General features: G+C 56.6%; 2 protein-coding genes across 3 annotated transcripts; both read right to left on the reverse strand.

Annotated features, from left to right (window-relative positions):
• Nucleotides 1–231: 231 nt before the first annotated feature.
• CISD3 (CDGSH iron sulfur domain 3) lies at nt 232–1585 on the reverse strand. The gene is made up of 2 exons (XM_054286499.1): nt 1345–1585; nt 232–1005 (listed from the first exon to the last, which is right to left on the reverse strand). The coding sequence occupies exons 1-2, from the start codon at nt 1555–1557 to the stop codon at nt 826–828; spliced, it is 393 nt and encodes a 130-aa protein (XP_054142474.1). The 5' UTR covers nt 1558–1585; the 3' UTR covers nt 232–825.
• A 1469-nt stretch (nt 1586–3054) lies between these two features.
• Nucleotides 3055–22952, reverse strand: MLLT6 (MLLT6, PHD finger containing). 2 transcript variants are annotated; one of them, XM_054286476.1, is made up of 20 exons: nt 22825–22952; nt 20165–20244; nt 19207–19261; nt 18515–18624; nt 17729–17832; nt 17247–17340; nt 16659–16763; nt 16384–16482; nt 14842–15016; nt 13789–14379; nt 13306–13484; nt 12776–12893; nt 10215–10281; nt 9749–9891; nt 9302–9490; nt 9055–9143; nt 8393–8730; nt 7900–8008; nt 6189–6506; nt 3055–5899 (listed from the first exon to the last, which is right to left on the reverse strand). In XM_054286476.1, exons 1-20 carry the CDS (start codon nt 22931–22933, stop codon nt 5855–5857), a joined length of 3117 nt encoding a protein of 1038 aa, XP_054142451.1. In that variant the 5' UTR covers nt 22934–22952; the 3' UTR covers nt 3055–5854. The 2 variants fall into 2 exon arrangements, with proteins under 2 accessions (XP_054142451.1, XP_054142450.1); XM_054286475.1 differs by having other exon boundaries at nt 16659–16766.
• Nucleotides 22953–23491: the final 539 nt, after the last annotated feature.

Below are 23491 nucleotides of genomic sequence, written 5' to 3' on the forward strand. Positions count from 1 at the left end.
CTAGTTCAACAATTCCTGCAGGGAATTCAACAATTCCTCTGTGGAATTCAACAATTCTTCCAAGGAATTCATCAATTCCTCTGTGAAATTAAACAATTCCTGTGTGGAATTCAGCCATTCCACTGCCCGGCCCGGGGACACTGCCCGGGCTGGGCAGGGCCATGATTTGGGTTTGGGTTAGGGGGCGTTTTGGTGTCGGGTTTCCCTCTCAGTACATCCCAGACTGCTCGGTGTGTTCAGGTCACGTTTATTGTCTTGGTGATGATCCCAATCTCCGGGAACGATCCCAATCCCTGGGAATAACCCCGTTCTCCAGGGCTTGTCTTCGGTTCAACCTTTGCAAACCGGCTTTGGAAATGAACAAACACCACAGGGGCAGCTGCCCAGAGCCTCCTGAAAGATCCCACAGAGCCTCCTGCCAAACCGCACAGAGCCTCCTGCCAAATCCCACTGGCGTCTCCATTCCAAATCCCACAGATCCCACAGAGCCCAAATCCCACAGAGCCTCCTGCCAAACCCTACGTCCTGCAGGTCCCCTCATCTCAAACCCCACAGGCTCCTCCTGCCCAAATCCCATTGGCCTCTGCATCCCAAATCCCACAGGTTCCTCCATTCCAAACCCCACAGGTGCCCCACCCCAGGGCTCTCACACCTCCAGGCCCCTCCCTCCAATCCCACTGTCCAGGGGCTGATTTGGGGTCCGGGGCGGCTCCCGGCGTTCCAGAATCAGGATTTCATTGGGGTTTGGAGCCTCTCCTCCCCCCCGTGCGGCCGTGACGAGGTCGGGATGGGGATCCCGGTGCTGCCGGTGCTGCCGAGCCCCGCTCAGGAGCGGGGGGGCAGCGGCGCCGCCTGCACCGCGTCCTCCCGGTGGGAGCCGTCGCAGTACGGGGGCCTCCGGGTGCGTTTGCAGCCGCAGAGCAGCGCGGGGCCGGTTTGGGTGGGGGTGAAGAGCAGCGAGGACAGCCCCGGGGCCTCCTTCTTGTGGGAACCATCACAGAAGGGCTGCGGACAAACGGGAACGGCGTCAAGCAGGGGTTTGGGGGTGGGCGGATGCTCCCGCGGGGCCACTGTGACCATCCCATCCCATACCCGGAGCCCCCGGACCCGCCAGAGCCCCCCGGGGGTTCCCAATCCCAGATCCCCCGGAGCCCCCCGGGAGCCACCGCGGAGTCCCCGACCCGAGAACGCCCTGGAACCTCCCGGGATCCCAGTTCTCCTGTCCCCCCCACCCCGGTTCTCCTAGACCCCCCGATTCTCCTGGACCCCCCCCAGTTCTTCTACCCCCCTCCCCCCCCGCGGTTCTCCCGGTCCCCCCGGTTCTCCCGAGTCTCCCCGCCCGACCTGGCGCTTGCTGTGCCCGCAGGCGCACCAGCCGTAGGTTTTCCCCGCCTGCAGCTCCACCGGGAACGGCTCCTTGGCGGCGATCACCGGCTGCGGGGGGGGCGCGGAGCAGAGCGACGGGACCCGCGCCCCCCTCGAGGGGTCCCGGTACCGGCGGCCGCCCCCTGCCGCCCTCATCAGCGAAAGGAGCGCGGCCGCTCTGGGCCGCAGCATGGTCCCGGCGCCGCTCCCGGTGACCTTCCCCGTGCGGCTCCTCCTCCTCCTCCCGGCGCCACCGGAAGAGCCGGGCGGGCCCGGCGGGAGCGCGGCTGCTCCGTGTGGGGCCGTTCCGAGCCAGGCTTGGTACCGCTGCCTCTGCGGGCGAGTGGTCCCGGGGCTCGGTACCGCCGCCCCCCCACGTCACCCGCCTCCGGTGCCGGTCCCGGTCCCGCTGCTCCATCTCAGTGCCCGGTCCCGGTTCCCAGTGCCGGTCCCGGTTCCCGCTCTCAGTCACGGTGCCCGATCCCACTCCGGTACTCGCTCCCAGTAAGCGATCCTGATTCCCGTTCCCATCACCGGTCCCTGTCCCGCTGCTCCATCCAAGTGCTGATCCCGATTCCCGATCCCGGTCCCAGTCACGATTCCCGATCCCTCTGCACGGTCCCGGTGCCCGGTCCCCCCCTGCCCAATCCTGTTACCCACTCCCAGGGCCCCAGTCCCCGTCCAGATCTCAATCCCAGTGCAGGGTCCCAGTTCCCATTCCCGATGCCCACTCCCACTGCCCCATATCCCAGTCTGTCCTGATCCCGGTGCGGCTCCCTTTCCCAGGCATAACACCTGGCTCAGGAGCACATCCCTCCCTCTCTGTGCCTCAGTTTCCTCCCTGAAGCCCCTCGGGCCTTCAGCCTCGGCCCTGGGAATTCCCGGAATCCTGGCTGGGAGAGCTTTTCCAGTGGGAATTCCCGGAATCCTGGCTGGGAGGGCTTTTTCAATGGGAATTCCCAGAATTCTGTCTGAGAGTGGCTTTTCCAGTGGGAATTCCCGGAATCCTGACATGGGAGTGGCTTATTCCATGGCTCCAGACCCGATTTTGGGCAAGAAAGGGGCCAAAGCAGGGGCAGGACAAGCCTGTGGATTTGGGGCTTCCAAGGAATAAATCCTTGGAAAAGAGGAGGATTCAGGAGCTGCTCACCAGCACAGCAAGAGGATTTGGGATTTAATGGGGGCAATCATTGGGGTTTCTTTGGGAAAACTCCTCCTTTTTGCACTCATTTCTGCCTGGGTACCATCCCTGACTTGGGATTCCTTCACACATTCCCAGCACCAGGCAGGGGATTCCCATTCCCATTTAAATTTGCCCCCTTTATCCTTATTAAAAACCAACTCGCAATTAATATTAATATTAATATTAATATTAATATTAATATTATTTATTATAATAAAGACCAGTCAAGCAGAGTGAAAAAAATATATCTTGGCTACATTACCTTAAATTCACAAAAATATACACATTTTTCTCTTTCATTTAATATTAAAAAACCACCAAACAACCTAAAAATGAATAAAATAAAGAAAAAACACAAAAGGATACATGCAACAATCCTAAATGAGAGCATCAAAACGGGTAAAGAAACGTACCCCAGTGCAACTGAAACACAGATCATCTTTAGCTTTTCCTTTTTTCCTTTCCCTTCCCCCTGCTATCCCGTTTTTGTTTTTTTTTTCCACAGGGATTCACCTGGAATTTCCCAGCTCCCCCTTCTCACTCTGCCCAAGGGACATTTGGGGTGGCTGGAGGTGACAATTCCCGGGGTTTGGGAGCCTTTGGAAGGTTGGGCACAGGGAGAGGTGTAAGTGCTTTCTGTCCCTGATCCCCGAATCCCAGAATTCCTGGGGAGCCAGAGGGATCCAGCTCTGGGAACTCCTGGATCCAGCTCTGGGAATTCCTGGAGAACCAAGAGGGATCCAGCTCCCCGGGTTGTGATCCTGCCTAAAAAACCCCAAATTCCCAGCTTTCCTTCCTCTTCCAAAGCCTGGGCTCCCCAGCATTCCCGCAGGAGCCAATTCCAGCATTTCCAGACTCTGCGGAAATGTGCCCTAAGTGCCTCTCACTGACCCCTTTGGTGCCTTGGGCTTGTCCAGGGATTTGGGCACCGACCCGAAATCGGGGATGATCCCAACTCGGATTTTGGGTGTCCTGGGGGAACAATTCCCTTCCCAGCCCTCCCTCCCTGCTCCTCACAGGGATCTCTAAACTCCCGGGGCTGGATTTTGCAAGAACTGGGACATATGGGCACAACTTTGGGGTTATTTGGGCTGCAGATGGGGCTGGAGGCTGTGGGCAGCACTCCAGGGATTTGGGATTCCAGAGCAATGCGGGGATTTGGGATTTGTGATAAAAAGCAAAAAATAAATTAAAATAAACCCCAACTCCTGGCTACACCCAGCTGGCAGAGCCCCCTGCCCATCCTCCTGCTGGCCCAAAGCTGGGATTTGGCTGTCCCCAAATCCCGAGGATCTGCCGGATGGCAGGCACAGCTACCCCACACCAAAACAGGCTGGGGGACAGCCCCAAAATTCCACATTTTAGCCCCAGTTTGTGACTTAATTTGCTTTCATCATCACTGCCAAGCCCGAGGCTCCTCAGGAGGGAGGTGGAGGGGACCTGGGGTCCCCGTGCCAGGGGTGTCCCTTTACCAGGGGTGTCCCCATGCCAGGAGGATTTTGGGTGGCACCTCCAGGGGTGCCAAGGAAAGGGGAATGACCCAGCACAGGGTGGGGGGAAAAAGAGAAAAATCCAAAGGAATTTCAAAGTGCAAGAAGGGAATTGTGCCGGAGCAGGTTTGGGGACGGGGATCCCAAAGGATGGGGCTCCCCAACAGCTTCCAAAGCTTGTTATAACCTCTGGATAGATAAATCCCATTATATATTTAATGTATATTTCTATTTCTGAGCAGCCAGCAGCTCTGTCCTGTTCAGAGCTCCAAGCTGGGAGCAGAAAGGGTTTGGTATTATTTTTTTCTCTGGTTTTTTTTTTTTTTTTTTCTTTTTTAAGACAACCCTTGTGGTGTGAATCTTAGAGAAAAAAAACAAATAAAACAAAATAAACGTTTAAAAAAGGAAATTCAGTGGAGGATTTCGCCTGGGGCGAGCTTTGCCAGCACCATCAGCGCAGCCCCACTGCTGATAACAGGAATAGTGCAAAGCAGGAAGGGCAGTGGGGATGTGCTAAACATGCATGAAGGTCCAAAATTTGGGATTTGGGGCTCTCCCAAAGGAGTTTCCGTCAGCTGGAGCATTCCCAGGAGTCCTGGATTTACTAGGGATGAATGAAGGAGGGGCATTGGTGCATTTGGTGTTGGTGTTCCCCTTCCCAGAGCTGCTCTGACTGTCCTTCCTTCCTTCCTTCCTTCCTTCCTTCCTTCCTTCCTTCCTTCCTTCCTTCCTTCCTTCCTTCCACCCATCCATCCATCCATCCATCCCAGCTCAGAGGAAGCCGATCCCCAGTAGATATTCCAGGCTGGAGATGGAATCAAGGTCAAAAGGTGGAGAACAATGGAACTTCTGCCATCCCAGGCTCAGGACTGTGGTCACTGTCCCATTCCTTGGAGATCCCTCTTCCCAGGATCAGTGGAAGAACGTGGTTTTGTGGGAATGATTTGTGGTGGGTGGGAAAACGCAGGGACCGCATTTGGGATTCTCCTCCCCACAAAGATTTTCATCTCCAAACTCTGGTCCAGGAATCCTCTCCCAGGTCCAGGAGCTCCTGACCTTAGACAATTCCAGCTGTGGCCCCAGCTGAGATGTTGGCCTTCGGGAATTCCAGGAGGGAAGGACAGCCCCGTCCCTCCGGCAGCTGGCACAGGTGACAACATCCTCCCAGGTGGTGCCACCTCCTTCCCACCTCTGTCCATCCTCATCCATCTGTCCTTCCAGGCTGGATCGTCTTCCAGCTGGAGCAAAGCCCAGTGGGAAAAGCAGGGAAACCTCAGCTTGGGAATTCATCTGGATGTCCCCATCTGGGCATGGCCACCATGTCCTCCCTTGGCAGTGCCACATCCAGGGCCACATCCTTGGACACCGCCAGGTGACATCACATCCTTGCCCAGCAGTGCAACATCCAGTGTTGGCTCTTGGGACATTGCCGGGTGCCACCATGTCCCTTCTCCAGCAGTGCACATCCTTGGGCACCTCCAGGTGCCACCACATCCTTCCCTGGCAGTGCCACATTGAGAGTCCCATTCTTGGGCACCTCCAGGTGCCACCACGTCCTTCCCCGAGGCTCTGGGGGGTCTCTGTTACCGTGGGCGCTCCCCACGCTCCTGGCAGGATCCACTGGAGTCCCCTCCAGCACATGGAGCAGGGGACAGGTGACCCCACCTTCACTCCTGGTGGCACTGGGGCGGTGACAGCCGCTGTGGCTCCCAAGGCTCCTCCTGGGCCATTCCTGGAGCTCTGGGCTCTGCTGGTGCCGCGGGGAAGCCGCGGTCCCCGGGAGAGGATTGGCTGCGGGCTCGGGGCCGGGGGACTCCTAGCCCTTGTCCTGCGCCAGGGGAGCGCCCTTGTCACCCAGGGGCTGTGGGGACAAACGGGGACACGGCTGGATCAGAGGGGACATGGACTGGCGGGACGGGGACTGGGGGAGGAAGGAATTGCAGGGACAGGAATCAGGGCAAGGGGACAGGGATTGGGGGACAGGGACTGAGGGACAGGGGTTGAGGGTCAGGGACTGGAGAAGGAAGGAATTGCATCCTTCCCCAGCTGTTCCCATGCTGTCCCCAGGGCTGTCCCCAGACTATCCCCACACTGTCCCCACCCTGTCCCAGCCTGTCCCCAGCCCCAGCCCATGCCAGCCCCCTACCCACCGTTCCTTTCGGGGCACTGCCGTCGGGCTGCAGGCTCAGGAAGGGGTTGGGGGCCATGGCCGGCCCCGAGCCCAGCGGGGGGGTGGCCTGGGGGGCCAGCAGGGTCCCGCCGGGGTTCAGCTGCTGCGGGGACAGCGAGGCCAGCAGGGAGCTCCCGCTGGGCGCGGCCGAGGTCAGCAGCGTGCTGGGGCTGGGGTGCAGCGGGGCCGAGGTGGCGGCCAGCAGGGACAGCTGGGACGAGCCCGACATCTGCAGCCGCTGCAGCTCCCGCTTCTGCTGGATCTGCTGCATCATCTGGAACACCAGCGCCTGCTGCTCCTGTGGGAACAGCCGGGACACGGCTCAGAGCAGGGATAGAGCGGGGATAGCACGGGGACAGAGTGGGGACAGAGCGGGGACAGAGCAGAGATAGAGCGGGGATAGAGCAGGGACAGAGCAGGGACAGAGTGGAGACAGAGTGGGGATAGAGCGGGAACAGAGCGGGGACAGAGCAGGGACAGAGAGGACACAGTGGAGACAGAGTGCTCTGACACAAATCCTCTACAATTCAAACCCATCAATGCAGCAATTTCAAATCTGTGGAATTCACCGTCCCGAAATCCCAAACTGGCTCTGAATTCCTTCCTGAATTCCAGGTGAGCGGGACCCAGGGGAAGCAGGCTCAGAGCTCACGTGCATCCCAAGGGATGCCCTGAAATCCAGGAAAACCTCCCTGAAATCCGGGAAAACCACAGGAATCACTATGGCAACCATCGACCCTCGTGGCAGCTGGAGCTGCCATTGTCCTGTCCCTGTGGGTGACACGGTGACATCAGCTGCCCTCGGAAATTGGCTTTTCCTGGGATATAAAAATAGCCTGACCCAGAAATGCATCCAGAGCAGCAAGCTGGGCTCCTGGGTGGAACGGGCACAGCCCAGCCCTGGTGATAGCGCTAGTGGCACTCCCGTGTCACCCCAGGCAGGGTGGGGACAGCGCCAAGGTCTCTGCAAGGCCAGGGGCTGGGGTTTGCCACCTCAGGGACCTGTTGTCACCTCTCCATCTCCATTCCCAGGACAGGGGGTGCAGGCAGGGAGCCAAGAACCCCAGAGCAGTCACCTTTTGGAGGCCTTTCAGTAACCCCAAAACCCTGAGCCAGCTGTGGAGCCCCCTGGGCACCTCCAGCTCTCTGTGTGGATGTGTTCACACACGGCTGAGCTGCCTGGGATTGAAACAATTCAGGTTTTATCTCTCTCTAACCCCCAGCAGGGTCCTTGGCATGTTCTGCCTCTCCTGTTGGCCCACGACACCTGGGAGCCCGGGGCCAGCCTGGGATCCAGTAGGATTTGCATCCTGGGATGCATCTCCAGGGGGGAACGGCTCTCCCAGTTTCCCCTTCTCGGTTTCCCGGAGCTCCCACCTTCTCACCCCCTCAGGATGTGGCAAACTCAGATTAAACTTCTTTCCTTTGGTATAAAAAGAGCCCAAATCCCACCTCCCTGGGAGCTGCCACACCCCCAGCCCGGAGCTTTGATCCTCAGGATTTGGGATGCTTCCTCATCCTAAATTCCCAAACCAGCTCTGAATTCCCTCACCCAGCCCATAGTGGGTTCAGACTCAAAAGGCTCAGAGGATTCAAGGACAGGAGAGAACCTCCAGTTTATATTTCAGATTTTCCTCTCTGTTCTGAGTTTTTCCCAGCACCACCAGCCTCCCCTCCCCTCCGTCCCTTACCGGGTTAAGCGGCTGGGAAGTCAGGAGCTGCTGCAGCTGCTGGAGCTGCTGCTCGTGCTGCTGCAGGACGTGCCGCTGCTGCTCCGTCAGGGGGCTCAGGCTGGCCACGCTGCGGGAAGACAGAGAGACACAGCAGCTGAAAAGACTTCCTTCCATGCCCAGCAGCATCCCAGGTGCAGGAGTGAGGGAGGATCGTATTTGTGAGAAGCAACATTTGGCAAGAGCTGGGAAACGCCTTGGCTGAGCTCTCCAGCTCTCTGCGGGACCACGTGCAGGTAAATTCACCAGGGATACATGGATAATTCCGCAGCTTGTGAAGGACCAGGGGTCCAATTTAGTGGCTGCTAAAATTCCTGCTGGTCCACTCCCTATGGACACAATGGCTGGTGAACATGGGGCACTAAGCCAGGCTCTCCAGCGCGGCCAGAACCGCTCCCTCCCTCCCTCCCCGGAGCTGAGCTGGGCTGCAGAGGGCAGCGCCGTCCGTCCTCACCTGCTCAGGCTGGTGGAGAGCTGCAGGGCCGGGGCCGCGCTCAGAGGCGGGGCGGGCTGCGCTCCGTTCAGGCTCCCCAGGATCCCGTTGAGCGGCATCTGCTGGGCTCCGGCCAGGCTGCCCAGCAGGCCGTCCACCATGGGCACCGCCGAGAGGCCGTGGCTGCCCCCCGAGGCTCCGGCCAGCCCCCCGCCCGCCGCCCTGGCCAGGCCGTTCACCTGCTGCGCCCCGGGCAGGGGCAGCGAGGCGGGGCTGGGCTGCAGCATGGGCAGGGGCGGGGGGGTGCTGTGGAAGGACAGGGAGGAGCTGCTCCTGCTGGGACAGCCCGAGTGAGGGTCCTGGGGGAGAAACGGACACAGAGCATCGGGCTGGGGCGGCTGCCCCGGGGCAGCTCGGGGTGGGAAGGGGGAAGCTCGGGTGGCTCGAGTGTGAGGGGTCCCAGAACTCAGAGGGGTCCCAGAGCCCTGCTGGATGTCCAGGATCACCTGGAAGCGCTCTCACCTGGCGCTCCAGCTCTCAGCTACTCTATCCGCTGCATGGAGAACCTGATCTCTGAGCCTGGGCTAGCAGGATTTACCAGCTGGCTACTGAGCCCTGGGGCTGCTGCGCTGCCCCTGCCCGAGGCCCTGCCCGGCCGCCGGTGCCCGCAGGGGCCGCTGTACCTCGGAGGACGTGGAGAGCGAGTTCTCGATGCCGAAGCTATTCTTGCACGGGGGGCTCTTGCTGATGCTCAGGGAGTCACCGCCGCAGACTGGGAGGGGAGAGGGGCGAGGCAGCAGAGTCAGGGCTGGACCCTGAGGTGGCCGTGGGACAGATCCTGCCCTCTGTGACCCTTCGGCCACCCCCGGGGCACAAGAACACGTCCCTGGGTGCCCTCAGTTTCGGTGCCCTCAGCCCTGGTGCCCTCACCATTGGCGGGCAGGATGTACTGGGACTGGCTGCCCGGGCCGTTGCTGCTGGTGACTACGGGGAAGGGGACGGACAGCTGGACATTGAGCAGCTGCAGCCGCTCCTTCTTGGCCGTCAGCGTCATGATCTGCTCCTGCAGCCGCTGGTTCTCCTTCTGCAGCGAGTGCAGTGCCTTCAGCATCTCCACAACTGTGGGGGACGGAGGGAGGGCAGGAACAAATGGAGGAGAGGGAAGGGAGGAAAGAGGAAAGGGGATCACAGGATTCCCAATCAAACCCCAGAGCAGGAGGGACTGGCCCCACAGCGCTGCACCCCATCTTACCCCTGGCACACACTGGGGCTTTGTCGACGCCCAGCTCCGCTGCCCTCGGGCACAACCCCAAAATCCCAGCGGCTCCCACCCCGAGAGCCCCAGGAGCTGCCCCGCCGCCCCCCGGCCACACTCACTGTTCACCCCGGCCTCGCCGTTGCCCTGCTTCTCCAGGAGCTGCTCGATGTTGGGGGTGGCCTGCGGGACATTGTCCAGCTGCCCGCTGCTGCTGCACGACACGGTCTGGTCGAAGAGGGTCGGCAGGCTGCTGATGGGGGACCTGGGGGGGCCGGGGGCGTCAGGGGGACCCTGCTCCACTCCCGGCTCCATTCCTATTGAATTCCCGCTCCATTCCTGTTCCATTCCCTGCTCCCATGGCTCCTCAGCCTGGCGCCGAGTGGCCGCAGCCCTCCGGGTCCTGCCATCCCATCCCATCCCATCCCACCCCGTCCCGTCCCGTCCCGTCCCGTCCCGTCCCGTCCCATCCTATCCCATCCCATCCCACACCCCAAGGAGCGGGGCAGGAGCTGTTTCAGTCCCCCCCAGGCTGTGCCCTGTCCCCGCTGTCCCCATGGTATCCCCGCTGTCCCCAGGGACACTCACATGGAGGACAGGCTCTCCTGCGGGGACGTCCCTCGGCAGCCGAAGCCGCAATCCTCCAGGTCAGGCTCTGCGCGGGGACAGGGACAGAGGGCCCGGGGTCAGCGGCGCCCGGTGCCCGGTGAGTGCTCGGTGTGTGCCCGGTGAGTGCCCGCTGGGGGGCACCGGGTGGTGCCGAGCGGCATCAGAACCCAGCAGTCCCGGGAAGTACCGAACTGCACCGAGCAGCACCGAGCAGCACCGGTACCAAGCCTCACCGAGCAGCCCCGGGCAGCACCGAGCGGCCCCGGGCAGCATCGCACCGAGCAGCGCCGGCCCCGCGCTGCGCAGGGCGGCCCCGCCGGCGCCTCCCCCGGGGAGGAGCCGCTGGCACCGCCTGGCACCTCGGCACGGTCGGGGCGGTCACCCCGGCAAGGTCACCCCGGCGCCGCTCTGCGCCCGGCCAGGCGGAGCTCTGCAAAGCCTGGAGCCGGTTTTGCCGGAGCCGCCGGGGGACGGGGCCGCAGGGAGGGAAGGAGGGACAAATCCCGTGCCAGGCCCTGCCCCCGGCCCCTGGCCCCGGCTGGATGCGGTAATCCCAGGGGATCGGCTGTCAGTCTCCAGGGAGTGACAGAATCAGGTTGGAGCAGAGCTTTAATGTCAGCCGGGATTGAGGATCCTTCCCCCAGAGCCGGCCCGGGTTCCTGGAGGTTTCCAAGTGCTCCCTAAGGAGCTTCAAGGGAATCATGGAATGGTTCGGGTTGGAAAAGCCCTCCAAGGTCAGGAGGGCAATCATTAACCCAGCCCAGCCCTACTCCCACTCAGCCTGTTCCCAAGTGCCACATCCACGCAGTTTGGAACACTTCCAGGGACGGGGACTTGTTCCAATGCCTGACCACCCTTCCCATGAGGAAATTCCCCAATATCCAACCTAAACGTCCCCTGGCCCAGCCTGAGGCCATTCCCTCTCCTTCTGTCCCCATTCCCTGGGAGCAGACCCCAGCCTCCATGGCTGTCTCCTCCTGTCAGGGACTTGTGGTGATCCAGAAGGTCTCTCCTGACCCTCCTTTTCTCCAGGATAAACATTCCCAGCTCCCTCAGCCACTCCTGGCACTTCAAACCCTTCCCTGGCCACGCTCCAGTCCCTCCATGCCCTTTTTGGGAGGATCCTAAAACTGCCCCCAGGATCTGAGCTGTGCCCTCAGCAGTGCCCAGCTCAGCTTTGGCATCCAGAACCTTCCTCCAGAGCCATCCCTGTGCCCCAGGAAATCTGGGATGGGGCTGCTGTGCACATGTGCAGGATATCTGCCATTCCAAGGGTAATCCAGGATAAATCCCATTTTTATCTTCCTATCCCTGGAACGCTCACTCCCCTTTTCCCTGGGCCCTGTCAGATGTGGTGGCTCCAGCCTCAGCTGCCTCCCTGCCCCTCCTCTCCTTTCCCACACATTCCCACGTGCAGGAATCCGGGAAATCTCCTGCAGGGAATGCCGGGATTCCTAACAGGATACCCAGAGCAGGGATTTCCTACTGCTGCTGGGAATGAGCAAACCCAGCTGGGGCTGGGCAGCTCCTCCAGACAGGGCTAGGGGATCCTGGCTCTTTGGGAATGTTCTACTGAGACACTCTTCCAGGCAGGAATAATCCATGTTATATCCATAATTCCTGGATGTGGCCAGAATCTCCCAGTGCAAGATCCTGGAGCAGCTTCCAGTGCTGGAATTGGCTCCAGGAGAGCTGGAGAGGGGTTTGGGACAAGGGAGGGATGAATAGGACATAGGGAATGGGTTTATACTGGAATAGGGCAGGGATAGATGGGGTTTTGGGAAGGAATTCCTCCCGGTGAGGGTGGGGAGGGGCTGGGATGGAGTTCCCAGAGAAACTGTGGCTGATCCATCCCTGAAAGTGTCCCAGGCCAGCTTGGAGCACCCTGGGGTAATGGGAGGTGTCCCCACCCATCTTTAACCCAACCCAAACCACGGGCACGCATTCCCCAGGAACACCCAATTCTCCAGGGACATTCATTTTCCAGGGTTACTCGTTATCCAGGGATATCCATTCTCCTGGGCCACTCAGTTATCCTGGGACATGCATCATTATCTACGGACACTCATTATCCAGGGCCACCCAATTCTCCAGGGCCACCTATTGTCCATGGACATTCATTCTCCTGAGACATTCATTTTCCAGAGATATCCATTCTCCAGGGATATCCATTCTCCAGGGTCACCCATCATCATCCAGGGCCACTCATTATCCAGGGACATCCAATTATCCTGGGACAGCCATTATCATCCAGGGACACTCATGATCCAGGGACACCCATTTTCCAGGGACACTTGTTATCCATGGACATTCATTCTCCAGGGACACCCATTTTCCAGGGGGCACCCATTCTCCAGGGACGCTCCCGAGGTGCAGTTGGCAAAGACACCATCCCTGTCCCCCCATGGCAGCTCTGGCTGTCACCCCGAGGGACAGCAGCTGGAAAAGCTGGGAATGCAGCGGCGGCCTCCTGTCCTGTCCTGTCCTGGTGGGAGAGCCCTTGGGAATGCCAACCCGGACATACCTGGGAGTTCACATACCTGCCCGGCTGCTCTCCGGCTGGCTGAGGAGGGGGTTCAGGGACAGCCCGGACGTCAGCGGGCTCCCAAAAATGTGCGAGGAAGGGAGGCTGAAGGTGGAACCCGCCAGGGAAAACACCTGCACGGGAAGCAGGAAAGTATCCTCATTATTGCAGCTCTTCCCAGCTCCCGTGTTAAAAATATCTCCTGGAAGTCTGGTGAGAGGCTTGGCACATTCCCAGAGCTGGCTGGGAGCCAGGAGCCCTGGGAATGGTGTGGATCCAATTGCTCTTCCCAGTGGAAGTGTTCCCAATCCTGAGTGTTCCCTGTCCCAATTGTTCCCATTCCCAAATGTTCCCTGTCCTGAGTATTCCCATTCCCAACTGTTCCCAGTCCTGACTGTTCACTGTCCCGACTGTCCCCATTCCCGACTGTCCCCAATCCTGACTGTTCCCAATCCCGACTATTCCCCGTCCCAATTGTCCCCAATCCCGACTGTCACCATTCCCGCGTGCCCCCAGTCCCGAGCCCCTGCCCGTCCCAGGCTTCACCTGCGTGGTGGATCCGGCGGAGGAGGAGGCGGGGATGGAGCTGGCGAAGGGCGAGCGGCTGAGCTGGGGCAGGGCGGAGCCGCCCTGGTGCGGGAGCAGCCCCGAGGGCAGCGGCGTGCTGCACACCGCCCGCAGCGCCGCGCCCAGCGGGATCGGGTCCTTGTTGCTCGTGTAGATCCCTGCGGGACACAGATTCCAATTTATCCCGCTAATCCCCAGGGAGAGATCCCTTCTGATCCCGCCTCTTCCCAGGGAGAGATTCCTTTTGATACGGCTTCTCCCAAGGGAGAGGAGATTCCTCAACTTTTGGGAAGCTGATCCAAGGGAGATTCCAGGGTGAAGGAAGAGGATGTGGATTTTTATGGATTCAGGAGACAGAACCCTGTGCAGGCAGGTCTGGACATGGCTAAACGCACTGGAAAATTCTGGAAAAGGAGGGAAAAGGGATCTGAGCACACCTGAATCCCTCAAGGGGGGACCCACCTGAGCCCAGCAGTGGCGACTCCATGCTGAGGCTGGGCAGACTCCCGGGGTGGCTGAAGCTCCGGGAAGAATTCCCGACGCTGGAGCTGACGAGGGATCCCCCGGAGAAGGGAGAGGAGGAGGTGGAGGTGGACCCAGCCAGCTGGGCCCCCAAAACCTCTTTGCCTTTGCCCGCCTTGGGCCTGCCGGGGCCGTGCTTGTTCTTCTTGCTGCCCTTGTGCTTCTTCTCCTTGAGCACCTCTCCCTCCTCGGCGCCCAGCGACGGCATCCGCTTGTGGCCACTCCCGGCGGCGCCAGCCGTGCCACCCGTGCCACCCGCGGGGCCACCAAGGGTGCTGGAGGCTTTGTAGTCCACGGGCGAGGCGTCGCGGGCTCGCGGCTGGCCCACAGCCGAGGTGGAGAAGCGCATGATGGAGCCGAAGCCGGAGAAGATGACCTTCTGCTCGAAGACGTCGGCCTTGGGGCCCTCAGAGAGCGGTGAGCAGTGCGAGGAGGAGCTGGAGCTGGCGGCCTTGCGGAACTTCTCGTCCTCCTGCTCCAGCTTGGGGAAGGGCGCGAAGTCCTGAGAGCCGGGCAGGCCGCAGGAGGAGCCTGGGGACACGTGGGGTCAGCCCGAGGGGCTGGGGAGGGGTCCTGGTGCTTCATTGCTCTCCTCCTTCTCCCTCATCCCTCTGCTTTTCTCCTTCATCCCTTGCCTCCTGTACTTCATCACTGTCTTCTTCCTCCTCCATCCCTCTCCTTTTCTCCATTCCTCCCCTCTTCCTTCCTCTCCTCTCCCATCTCTCCTCTCCCACCTTTCCCTCTCCCTCCTTCTTCTCCTTTTCCTCCATATTCATCCTTCCCCTCTTCTCCATCACTCCTCTTCCTCCTTCATCCCTCTCCTTTTCCTCCTCCATCCTTCTCCCTTTGTCCTTCATCCCTCCCCTCTTCCTCCCTCCCCTCTCTCCTTTCTTCTCCTTCCTCTCCCTCCTCCTTCTCCTCTTCCTCCTCCTCCATCCCCCTCCTTCCTCCTTCCTCCCTCTCCCTCTCCCTTCTCCTCCTCCTGCCCCTCACCAGCTGTCTGGAAGGTTCCCCCAGCTGGGGCAGATCCAAAGCCTGCGGAGCTTTTGCCGCTTCCCGTCTTCTTGCCCTTGTGGCTGCTGCCGTGGCTCGAGGATTTCCTGCCCTTGGCCTCTGCCCTGGCCACCTCTGAGCTCTCCTTGGTGGCCTCGTGGTGGCTGCTGGAGCCCTGGGAGGGGACAGACACTGGGGTGACCCCAGGGACCAGAGCTGGCTGCAGCCGGGGCTCCTTTTTTCCCCATTTTCCTGATTTTCCCATTTTTCCCAAATTTCCCGATTTCCACAATTTCTCCCCTCTGAAGTGGGAATTGCCCCCTCTGCCCACCCAGGGCTACTCAGCTCGGGTCGCTCCCCGCACAAAAGGGACTTTGGGACATCTCCTGCTGCTCAGTGGCGCCGAGAATTCCATCCCAGGGATTGGGCTCATCCCAGGAAACCGCAGGGGATTAAAGGGGGAAGGGAGCAGAGTCTCCAGCTCCAAAAACCTCTGGATTTTGGAAACCTCCCAGTTCCATTGGGGATTTCAGATTCCTGCCTCAGGTGTGCTGCTCCCACCACTCCCATCCCACCTGGGGGATTTCCTTGGGAATAGGGTGGGATCAGAGATTCCCTGGGGGAATTTCCTCATCCTTGGCATGGGACAGGAGATTCCCTGGGATACCCGCGGCCATCCCAAAGGTCCGGCTGGGAATATTCCCAGGGGTTGGAGCAACACCAGATGTTCCCAAATTCCAGCTGAGCTGCAGGAGCCAGGGGAGACAGGAGGGTGAAGAACCTGGGCAGATGCCAGGAAATCCAGAATTTTGGGATGAGAGGGAGAATTATGGGAATTCAGCTGGAGGGAAAGAGGGATGAACCCGCAACCAGATCCCTCAAATCCCAATTCCCTTCAAATCCAGACCCAAGGGCTCCAAAGTCACCCATTTTAGGTAACATTACAACCAAAATTAAAAATATTCCTGTAATTATGGGATAGCCCAAAATGTGGGACCTTCCTGACATCCCTGACCCTGACCGAGCCCTTTTTGGGATGATTCCTGGGATCCAAGTCCATCCCTGGATTTAATCCCTCGACAGCTGCAGGCGCCAGATGTGCCCGGAATTTGAAGGGATGAGAACGGGGGAATTCCGGGGAGAGAGAATTGGGATTTTCTACTGCCAGCCCCAGATGCGGGAATTAAACCCTCCTGGATTTATGGGCTCAGCAGGAAAAATCGTCCGGATTTTTCCTCAGGAAGGGAAGGGGAGAGGGGCCTGGGGGTGGGAATGGCCTGGTGAGAATGCCCTTTTCCCAGTTTTCGGGGTAGATTTCCTGCCCCTTTTCCCTGGTTTTTTTTGGGTGGATTTTCCTGCCCTTTTCCCAGTTTTCTGGGCGGACTTTCCTGTCCCCTTTCCCTGGGTTTTTGGGTGCATTTTCCTGGCCTTCCCTATTTTCTGGGTGGATTTTCCTGCTCCTTTCCCCATTTTTTTGGCTGGATTTTCTGGGTGGATTTTCCCGCCCCTTTTCCCATTTTCCTGGGGGATTTTCCCCAGTACCTTCTCAGCAGCCACGGCCACAGGTGCTGGGGGAAGGCTGCTGGGGGACTCCGGCCGCTTTTTGTGCTTCTGCTTCGGCCTCTCCTTGTCCTTGCGGCTCTGGAAAAAAAACCAGGAACCTCTGGAATGCCGGAATTCCCAACACTGGGAAGGGCAGAGCCAGATCCCATAAAGAAATTTTAATAAATCCCCATTCCAGCAGTTTTCCAGCACCTGATCCCATAAACAAATCCTGTGAATTTGGGGGATTTTGGGAGTTTTGGAGATTTTCTCACCTTTTTTGGCCGCTCGTGGTGGGACAGGTGCTTTTCCTGGGCTGGGGATGCTGAGCGGCTCCTCCTGCCCGGGAGGAAGGAGCTGCTCCCGGAATGGCGCGAGGTCTTCTGGGGGAAAACAGGAGGAAAATGGGGAAAAAGGGGGGAAAACAGGAAAAAAAAACAGAGGGAAAGGGGGAAAGGAAAGAAGGGAAAGGGGAAAAAATAGAGGGAAAAGGGGGAAAATGAGGAAAAAGGGAAAAAAAGGGGGAAGGGGGAAAGAAAAGAGGGAAAGGGGAAAAAAAGAAGGAAAAGGGGGAAGAAGATGAAAAAGGATGAAAAAAGATTGAAAAGGAGAAGAGAGAAAAGGGCAAGAAAAATAAACTATTTTTTTTTTAATAAATGAAAGTTCCCTAAATAAATAAAATTCCCTAAATAAATCAAACCCACCAAATAAAATAAAAATTCCTGAAATACATGAAAATTTCCAAAATAAATAAAAAATGTCCTCAAGAAATGAAATTCCTAAAACAAATGAAATTCCCTGAATAAATAAAAGTTCTCTAAATAATTGGGAAGCCCAGAATCCCTGGAATTCCTGGATCTCACCATTTTGTTGAAGTGGTATTTGCAGTAGCCGCAGTATTTGACATTGTCAACCTCCAGCACCTCCTCCTCACACAGGAGCCCGGCCATCTGTGCACTGATCCCAGGAAAAACAGGGAAAATCCAGGAAAATCGGAGGGAAAACAGGGAAAAAATGGGAAAATTGGTAGGAAAACAGGGGAAACTCGAGAAAATCAGCAGGAAAATGGAGGAAAAAAAAGAAAAATCAGCAGGGAAAAAAAAAAAAAAGAAAAATCCATCAGATTCCACAGGTTCCGATGGAATTCCTGAACTTTGGGAACTTCCTGGAAAAACCTGGAAAAATCTCCAGGGTGAGGAGGAAGAAGGGGCAATTCCAGTCCTAAATAACCCCATGGGGGGGATCAACCCCAAACCCCACAACCCTGAGGGAACGAGCCCCCCGAGCCAGGGCAGGGAAGGAGCAGCTGGGGGCACATTCCAGAGGGAATTCCCGGGGATCTCACCAGGTGACGTGGAAAGCCTGGCGGCAGCCGTGGCGGTTGCAGGCCATGCAGGCCCCCGAGGCCGCCTTGCTCTCCCGCCCTTGCTCCTCGCAGATGTAGCAGGTCTGGGAAGGGGGAAAAAAAACAGGAAAAAACCACATTTTCCAAGAGGAAAAGCCTCCAGGGATTCCCAAATCTCATGGAATGTGTTGGGTCGGGAGGGGTTTTGAAGCTTGGTGAGTGCCAACCTTTCCCACCTTCCACTCCTGTCAAGGAATTTCTGGGGCATCGAGGAAATTTTGAGGGATTTCTATGAATCCAGGATACTCCCCGGTGGGATACACAAAACTTTTCCTTTTTCCCCAAAATCCCAACCATCCCATTGGAATCAACATGGAATTCCATGGATTCCTTTGGTTCCAGTTGTTCCACCATGAAATTCCTCAAATTCCCATTTTCTCCCCCAAAACCCATCCAAATATGGAGGATCTAACACAGAATTCCATAGATTCAGTTGGCTCAAGTCGTCCCACCAAGAAATTCCTGAAATTCCCATTTTCTCCCCAAAAATACGGAGGATCCAACAACGAATTCCATGGATCCAACTGATTCCCATCGTTCCACAAAGAAATTCCTCAAATTCCATCAATTTGGGGAAGATAGATGGGGAAGACCAAAAATTTCCTAGCAAATCCAGGGATTTCCTTGGTTTTTAATGGAATCTGAGCAGCTGTGGGGTCAGGATAATCCGGGAAGGAGCTGTGGGGAGACGGGATGATCCCAAAATCCCGAAATCCCAGATTTTACCTTGTTGAAGCGGTCATGGGGGACGTACTGGAGCACGATGGGCTCCATGGTGAGCACGTTGGCAAACTGCACCTCGGGGATGTACAGGGCACACACCACATGGGCCCAGCCTGGAAAAGGAAGGGAAAATGGGAATTCAGTCTGGGAACCCCCCCAAAAAAAAAATTCCATGCCAGAAAAATCTTCTGTCCCCAAAAACCCCATGCCAAAAAAACTACACATCAAAAACATCTCTGTTGCAAAAAATATCCTCCATCCTAAAAAAAGTTCCATGCCAAAATAGCCTCTATTTTGGCATGGAACCCAAAAATTCTTCACCCGCCCAAAAAAATCTCAATCCTTAAAAGCTTCTGTGCCTAAAAAACCTCCATCCCAAAAATTCCCGTCCCAAAAAACCTCTGTCTCCATAAAAAACTCCATCTCAAAAAATTCCATCCCCAAAAACCTGCAGGAAAATCCTGCATGGAAAATCCTCTGGGATGGGGCCTGGATCCCACCGTGATCCCACAGATTGGGAAATTCCTGTGGGATCAACCCCAAAATCCCACAATTTTGGGCTCATTTTGATTCCAATCCAAGCTCAGGCAGGGAAAAAACCACCTCCTTTGGTGGAGGCTCCAAAAAGGGAATTTTGTGGGCAAAAGGGGGAGGGTGGATTTTGGGATTTTCCAGGTGGGAATTCCATGGCTCACCCCCATTGTCCGTGCGCTTCAGGGCTCCATCCTTGTGGGGACACAGCTCACACCTCTGGAAGGGAGATAAAACACCAAAATTCACCCAATTTCATTGATAAAATTCAAATTTCATCAGCTGTAATTGATAAAATTTAAATTTAATAAATAAAATTTGTCAGATTTCAGCTATAAAATTCAGATTCCGTCAGGTTTAACTAGGTTTAATTGATGACATTGAAATTTCATCAATAAAATTCAAATTTCATGGAAAAAATTGAAATTTAATCAATAAAACTTGAATTTCAATCCAAATTTAATCAATAAAACTGAAATTTAATCCCAAAAATGCAAATTTCATCAATAAAATTCAAATTAAATAAAGTTTAATCTATAAAATTCAAATTAAATCTATAAAATTCAAATTGAATAAAAATTAATCAATAAAATTCAAATTTCATCCATTTAATTCCAAGTTTAGGACCAGAAAATCCCTATTTTTGCCCCAAAAAGGAGCTGCTGCCAGAACAGGGCTGTGGGAATGAGGACTGAGGAGGTTATGGGGAACAAACACCTCAAAAAAAGCCCTAAAAATTTGATTTAAATGCCCAGGGCAAAGTTTTGCTTTTGGGGCTTTTTTAGGGCCAGTTTTAGGGGCTGTGGTTGAGGAGTAAAACCAAAAGCGGCAACTCAGAGTAAAAAAGAAATTGAGTTTTTATCTCTCTCTGCTCCTTCTTTCCGCCTCTCATGAGGTTTTCTCCCTCCAGTTTTCGGGAGAAGTTTTGGTTGTATGGTCGTGATTGAGTTTGGTGTCACCCCAAATCCAGGCTGAGAGGGTGTGGCATTGTTTTTGGGGTGCCCCAAAATCTGGTGTAGGAAAATCTCTCCTGTGATTTCTTTTTGGGGGTTTTTGAATTTTTAAACAGGCCCCACACCCAAAAATCTTGGAGAACTCCATCCATTATTTTTCCCTACTCACCACTCGGGCGGCTCTTTCCTGGGATTCGCATTTCCGGCAGAACCAGGGGCCGGTGGGAACCTGGACAATTCCATAACAAGCTGGAGGAAAAGGCAAAAAACCCCAAATTAAACAATTTTAAATCCATTCATTTCTGATTTCTTGGGGGTTTAAAGATGCTTGGAGCAGGCTGGAAATAAACAGGAGGAAAATCAGGGAGAAAAACAAGCTCAGCACCAAGAAATCTTGAGAGAAAAAAAAGCAAAATAAACAAAATAAAATTAAAAAAAAAAAGTAAAATATTGAGGAAACCATGAGTGGTAAATGGAGGCCCCTAAAAAGGATTAAGAGCATTTATAAATTGTATTTTTTGCTCATTTTTGACCTTTTTTTCCCCTTGTTTTGGGGATTTTCTCCTCTTTGGAACACAACTTTTCATTAAAAATTCAGGATATTCATGGAACTATCTGATGGAAAACAAGAGCTCTATAAAGGAGTTAACGCCATTAATAATTTTTATTTTCAGCTCATATTCTGCATTTTCCCCTTGTTTTTCCCTGTTTTCCCCTGGCAGCCCCTACTGGCTCCAGCTGAGCTCGTTCTTGGCTCTCAGCCTGGGCTAAAGATGGACCCGGGGCTTCCCGGGAATTTCACTCTCCCTGTTTACTTCCCACTTTTCTTCCCAGTTTTACCCCATTTTCCCCTGCTTTTTCCCTGTTTTTTACCATTTATCCCTGTTTTTTCCTCTTTTTTCTCGCTGTTTATTTCCCGTTTTCTTCCCTGTTTTTCTCTGAGTCCCCAGGGTTCCTTTTTGGGGTTTGAGTTATTTGGGGAATAAAAACCTCCCCAAAGCCGCAGGGGCTGGGCTGGGCTCCAAAAGGGGAATCACCACATCCTGCAGGGCCCCCAAAAACCCCAAATAAACTCCTTGAACTTCCCACAGGCACAGACTGAGACTCAAACCAGGCTCAGAGACTTTTCCTGATCCTCTGGAGCTGGTCCTGCACTTCTGAAACTCTTCTTGAAAATCTGAAATTTTTCTTGAAAATCTGAAACTCTTCTTGATGGTCTGAAACTGTTTTTGAAAATCTGATACTGTTCCTGACCCTTAAAAGCTGTTATTGAATATTTGGAACTCAGCCCGACACTCTGGAACTGCTCCCGACCCCTAAAAACTGTTCCTGACCCCCTGAAATTCCTCCTGTGCTTCTGGAACTCTTCTTGAAAATCTGAAACTCTTAGTGATGCTCTGGCACTGTTCTTGAAAATCTGAAACTGTTCCTGACCCTCTGGAGCTGCTCCTGCACTTCTGAAACTCTTCTTGAAAATCCAAAACTCTTCCTGACCCTCTGGATCTAGTTTTGAAAATCCCAAACTCTTCCTAATGCTCTAGAACAGTTCTTGAAAATTTGAAACTGCTCCTGATCCTTAAAAACTGTTCCTGACCCTCTGGAACTTCTCCTGTGCTTCTAAAACTCTTCTTGAGAATCCAAAACTGTTCCTGATGCTCCGGAACTGTTCTTGAAAATCTGAACCTGTTCCTGCCCCTCTGGATCTGGTTTGGAAAATCCACAACTCCTCCTAAGACTCTGGAACAGCTCTTGCTTCTCTCAAACTGTTCCTGACCCTCTGAAGCTGTTCTGGACACAGGATCACAGACAGGGCTGGACACAGGGACAGGGACAGAGCTGGACACAGGGACAGGGATGGACAGAAGGACAGGGACAGGGCTGGACACAGGGACAGGGGTAGGGCTGGACCCACGGACACCCAGAACCAGAAGCGAGCACAGGGAATGGACGAGAGTGAGCAGGAGGAGCTGGAGATGCACCGGGACGGGAATGGGATAAAAGCAACAACCGGGACAGGGATGGGCAAACAACAACCGGGATATTGATGGGAAAAAACAACAACTGGGAAATTGATGGGATAAAACGACAACTGGGAAATTGACAGGCTAAAACAACAACCGGGACAGGGATGGGACAACAACAACCGGGACAGGAACGGGATAACATCAGCCGGGAAAACAGCGCGGCCCGAGCAGCCCGGAACCCTGGGCGCGTTCCAAACAAACCGAGCAGGGATCGCCACTCCTCCGCTGCCTCGAATACCGATTTTAATCCGGATTTGTTTTGTTCACCGAGCCGACGACAAACTTTCCGGGCCCGCTACCGAGCGCTGGGGGCGGGCTCGGAGTCATTTAAAATGCAAATCGCCCGTGTCGCCGGGAGCAGCGGGCGGAGGAGGCGGAGGCGGAGGAGGAGGAGGAGGGAGGCTGCCTTCCTCCCTCCCTACCCTCGCAGGAGGCAGCTCCGGGCCCCGCCGCCCCCTCCGGTTTTTCCCCGCGCCCCCCGGCACCCCCGGGCCGGGCTGGGGGCGGCAGCGCCTCTTCCCCCCCTTCCCCTCCCCGCTAAACCGGGGGGGCAGCGGAGAAATCCCCCCGCTCGCCACCCCCGGGGCGGCTCCGCTGCTGCCCCAACTCCTGCCCGGCCGTGTCCCCGCCGCGTCCCCCCCTCCGCGGCCGCGCCACCTCGGCGGCGACACCGTTATTTGGAACAATAGCGCTAAAACAAAGCGCGCCCCCCCCGCCGCCGCCGCCCCCATCCTCACCCCGCCCCGTCCCCGGGGGGTTTCGGGGGGCTCGGGGAGGGGCTCGGGGGGGGCCGTGCCGGGCTCACCTTGGTGCACGGCCACATTGCAGCCGTGGCCGTCGCAGTAGACGAGCGGGTTCTCCGCCCAGCCGCGCTCGTCGGAACACACACAGCAGCCTCCCACCATCTCCTTCATACTTCCAGGAGGGTTTCCTGCCCCCCCGCCTCCCTCTGCGCGCTCCTCCTCCTCCTCCTCCTCCTCCTCCTCCTCCTCCTCCGTGCTGCCCCCTCCCCGCCTCTCCCGGGGGGACCGCCGGGGGGGACAGCGGGGACAGCGAGAAGCCGCAAGAGCGGGCGGGGCGAGGGGCTGATGAAGGGACCGGGGGACAGCGCGGGGACAGCGGGGGGTGACGGATGTGGCCCCGCACCACGCAGGTCCCCCCCTCCCTTTCTGCCTGTCCCCCTCTTTCTGCTCGTTCCCCTCCCGTTTATTCCCGTCCCCCCCGTTTATCCCGGTCCCCCCTCTTGTCCCCGTCCCCCCCGGTTCGTCCCCATCGCCCCCAGTTTGTCCCAGTCCCCCCCAGTTTGTCCCCGTGTCCCCGTCCCCCCCCTCCCCGGTACAATCATGGCGGCGCCGCCCGCACGCTCCGGTAAAATTTGCGGTTCACGGATCTCGGCGCGGCCGGGCGGGCGGGTTTGCGCGCGGGTGATATTTTGGATTTTTTGGGGATTTTTTGAACCATTCCCCAAGGCT

This window comes from Melozone crissalis, unplaced genomic scaffold (genome assembly GCF_028551555.1).
Source record: "Melozone crissalis strain CALT ecotype California unplaced genomic scaffold, PUWL_Pcris_2 ptg000048l_1, whole genome shotgun sequence".
In the NCBI taxonomy this organism is placed as follows: domain Eukaryota; kingdom Metazoa; phylum Chordata; class Aves; order Passeriformes; family Passerellidae; genus Melozone; species Melozone crissalis.

Coding starts and splice junctions, on each gene's coding strand:
- CISD3 (XM_054286499.1), bottom strand. CDS start 1,557: ATGCTGCGGCCCAGAGCGGCCGCGCTCCTTTCGCTGATGAGGGCGGCA. Junction 1,006..1,344: donor GCGGGCACAGCAAGCGCCAG/GTCGGGCGGGGA, acceptor GTTTGTCCGCAG/CCCTTCTGTGATGGTTCCCA.
- MLLT6 (XM_054286475.1), bottom strand. CDS start 22,933: ATGAAGGAGATGGTGGGAGGCTGCTGTGTGTGTTCCGACGAGCGCGGC. Junction 18,625..19,206: donor GAAGCGCACGGACAATGGGG/GTGAGCCATGGA, acceptor TTCCTTTTCCAG/GCTGGGCCCATGTGGTGTGT. Junction 9,892..10,214: donor CAGGAGAGCCTGTCCTCCAT/GTGAGTGTCCCT, acceptor CGGCCCCCCCAG/GTCCCCCATCAGCAGCCTGC.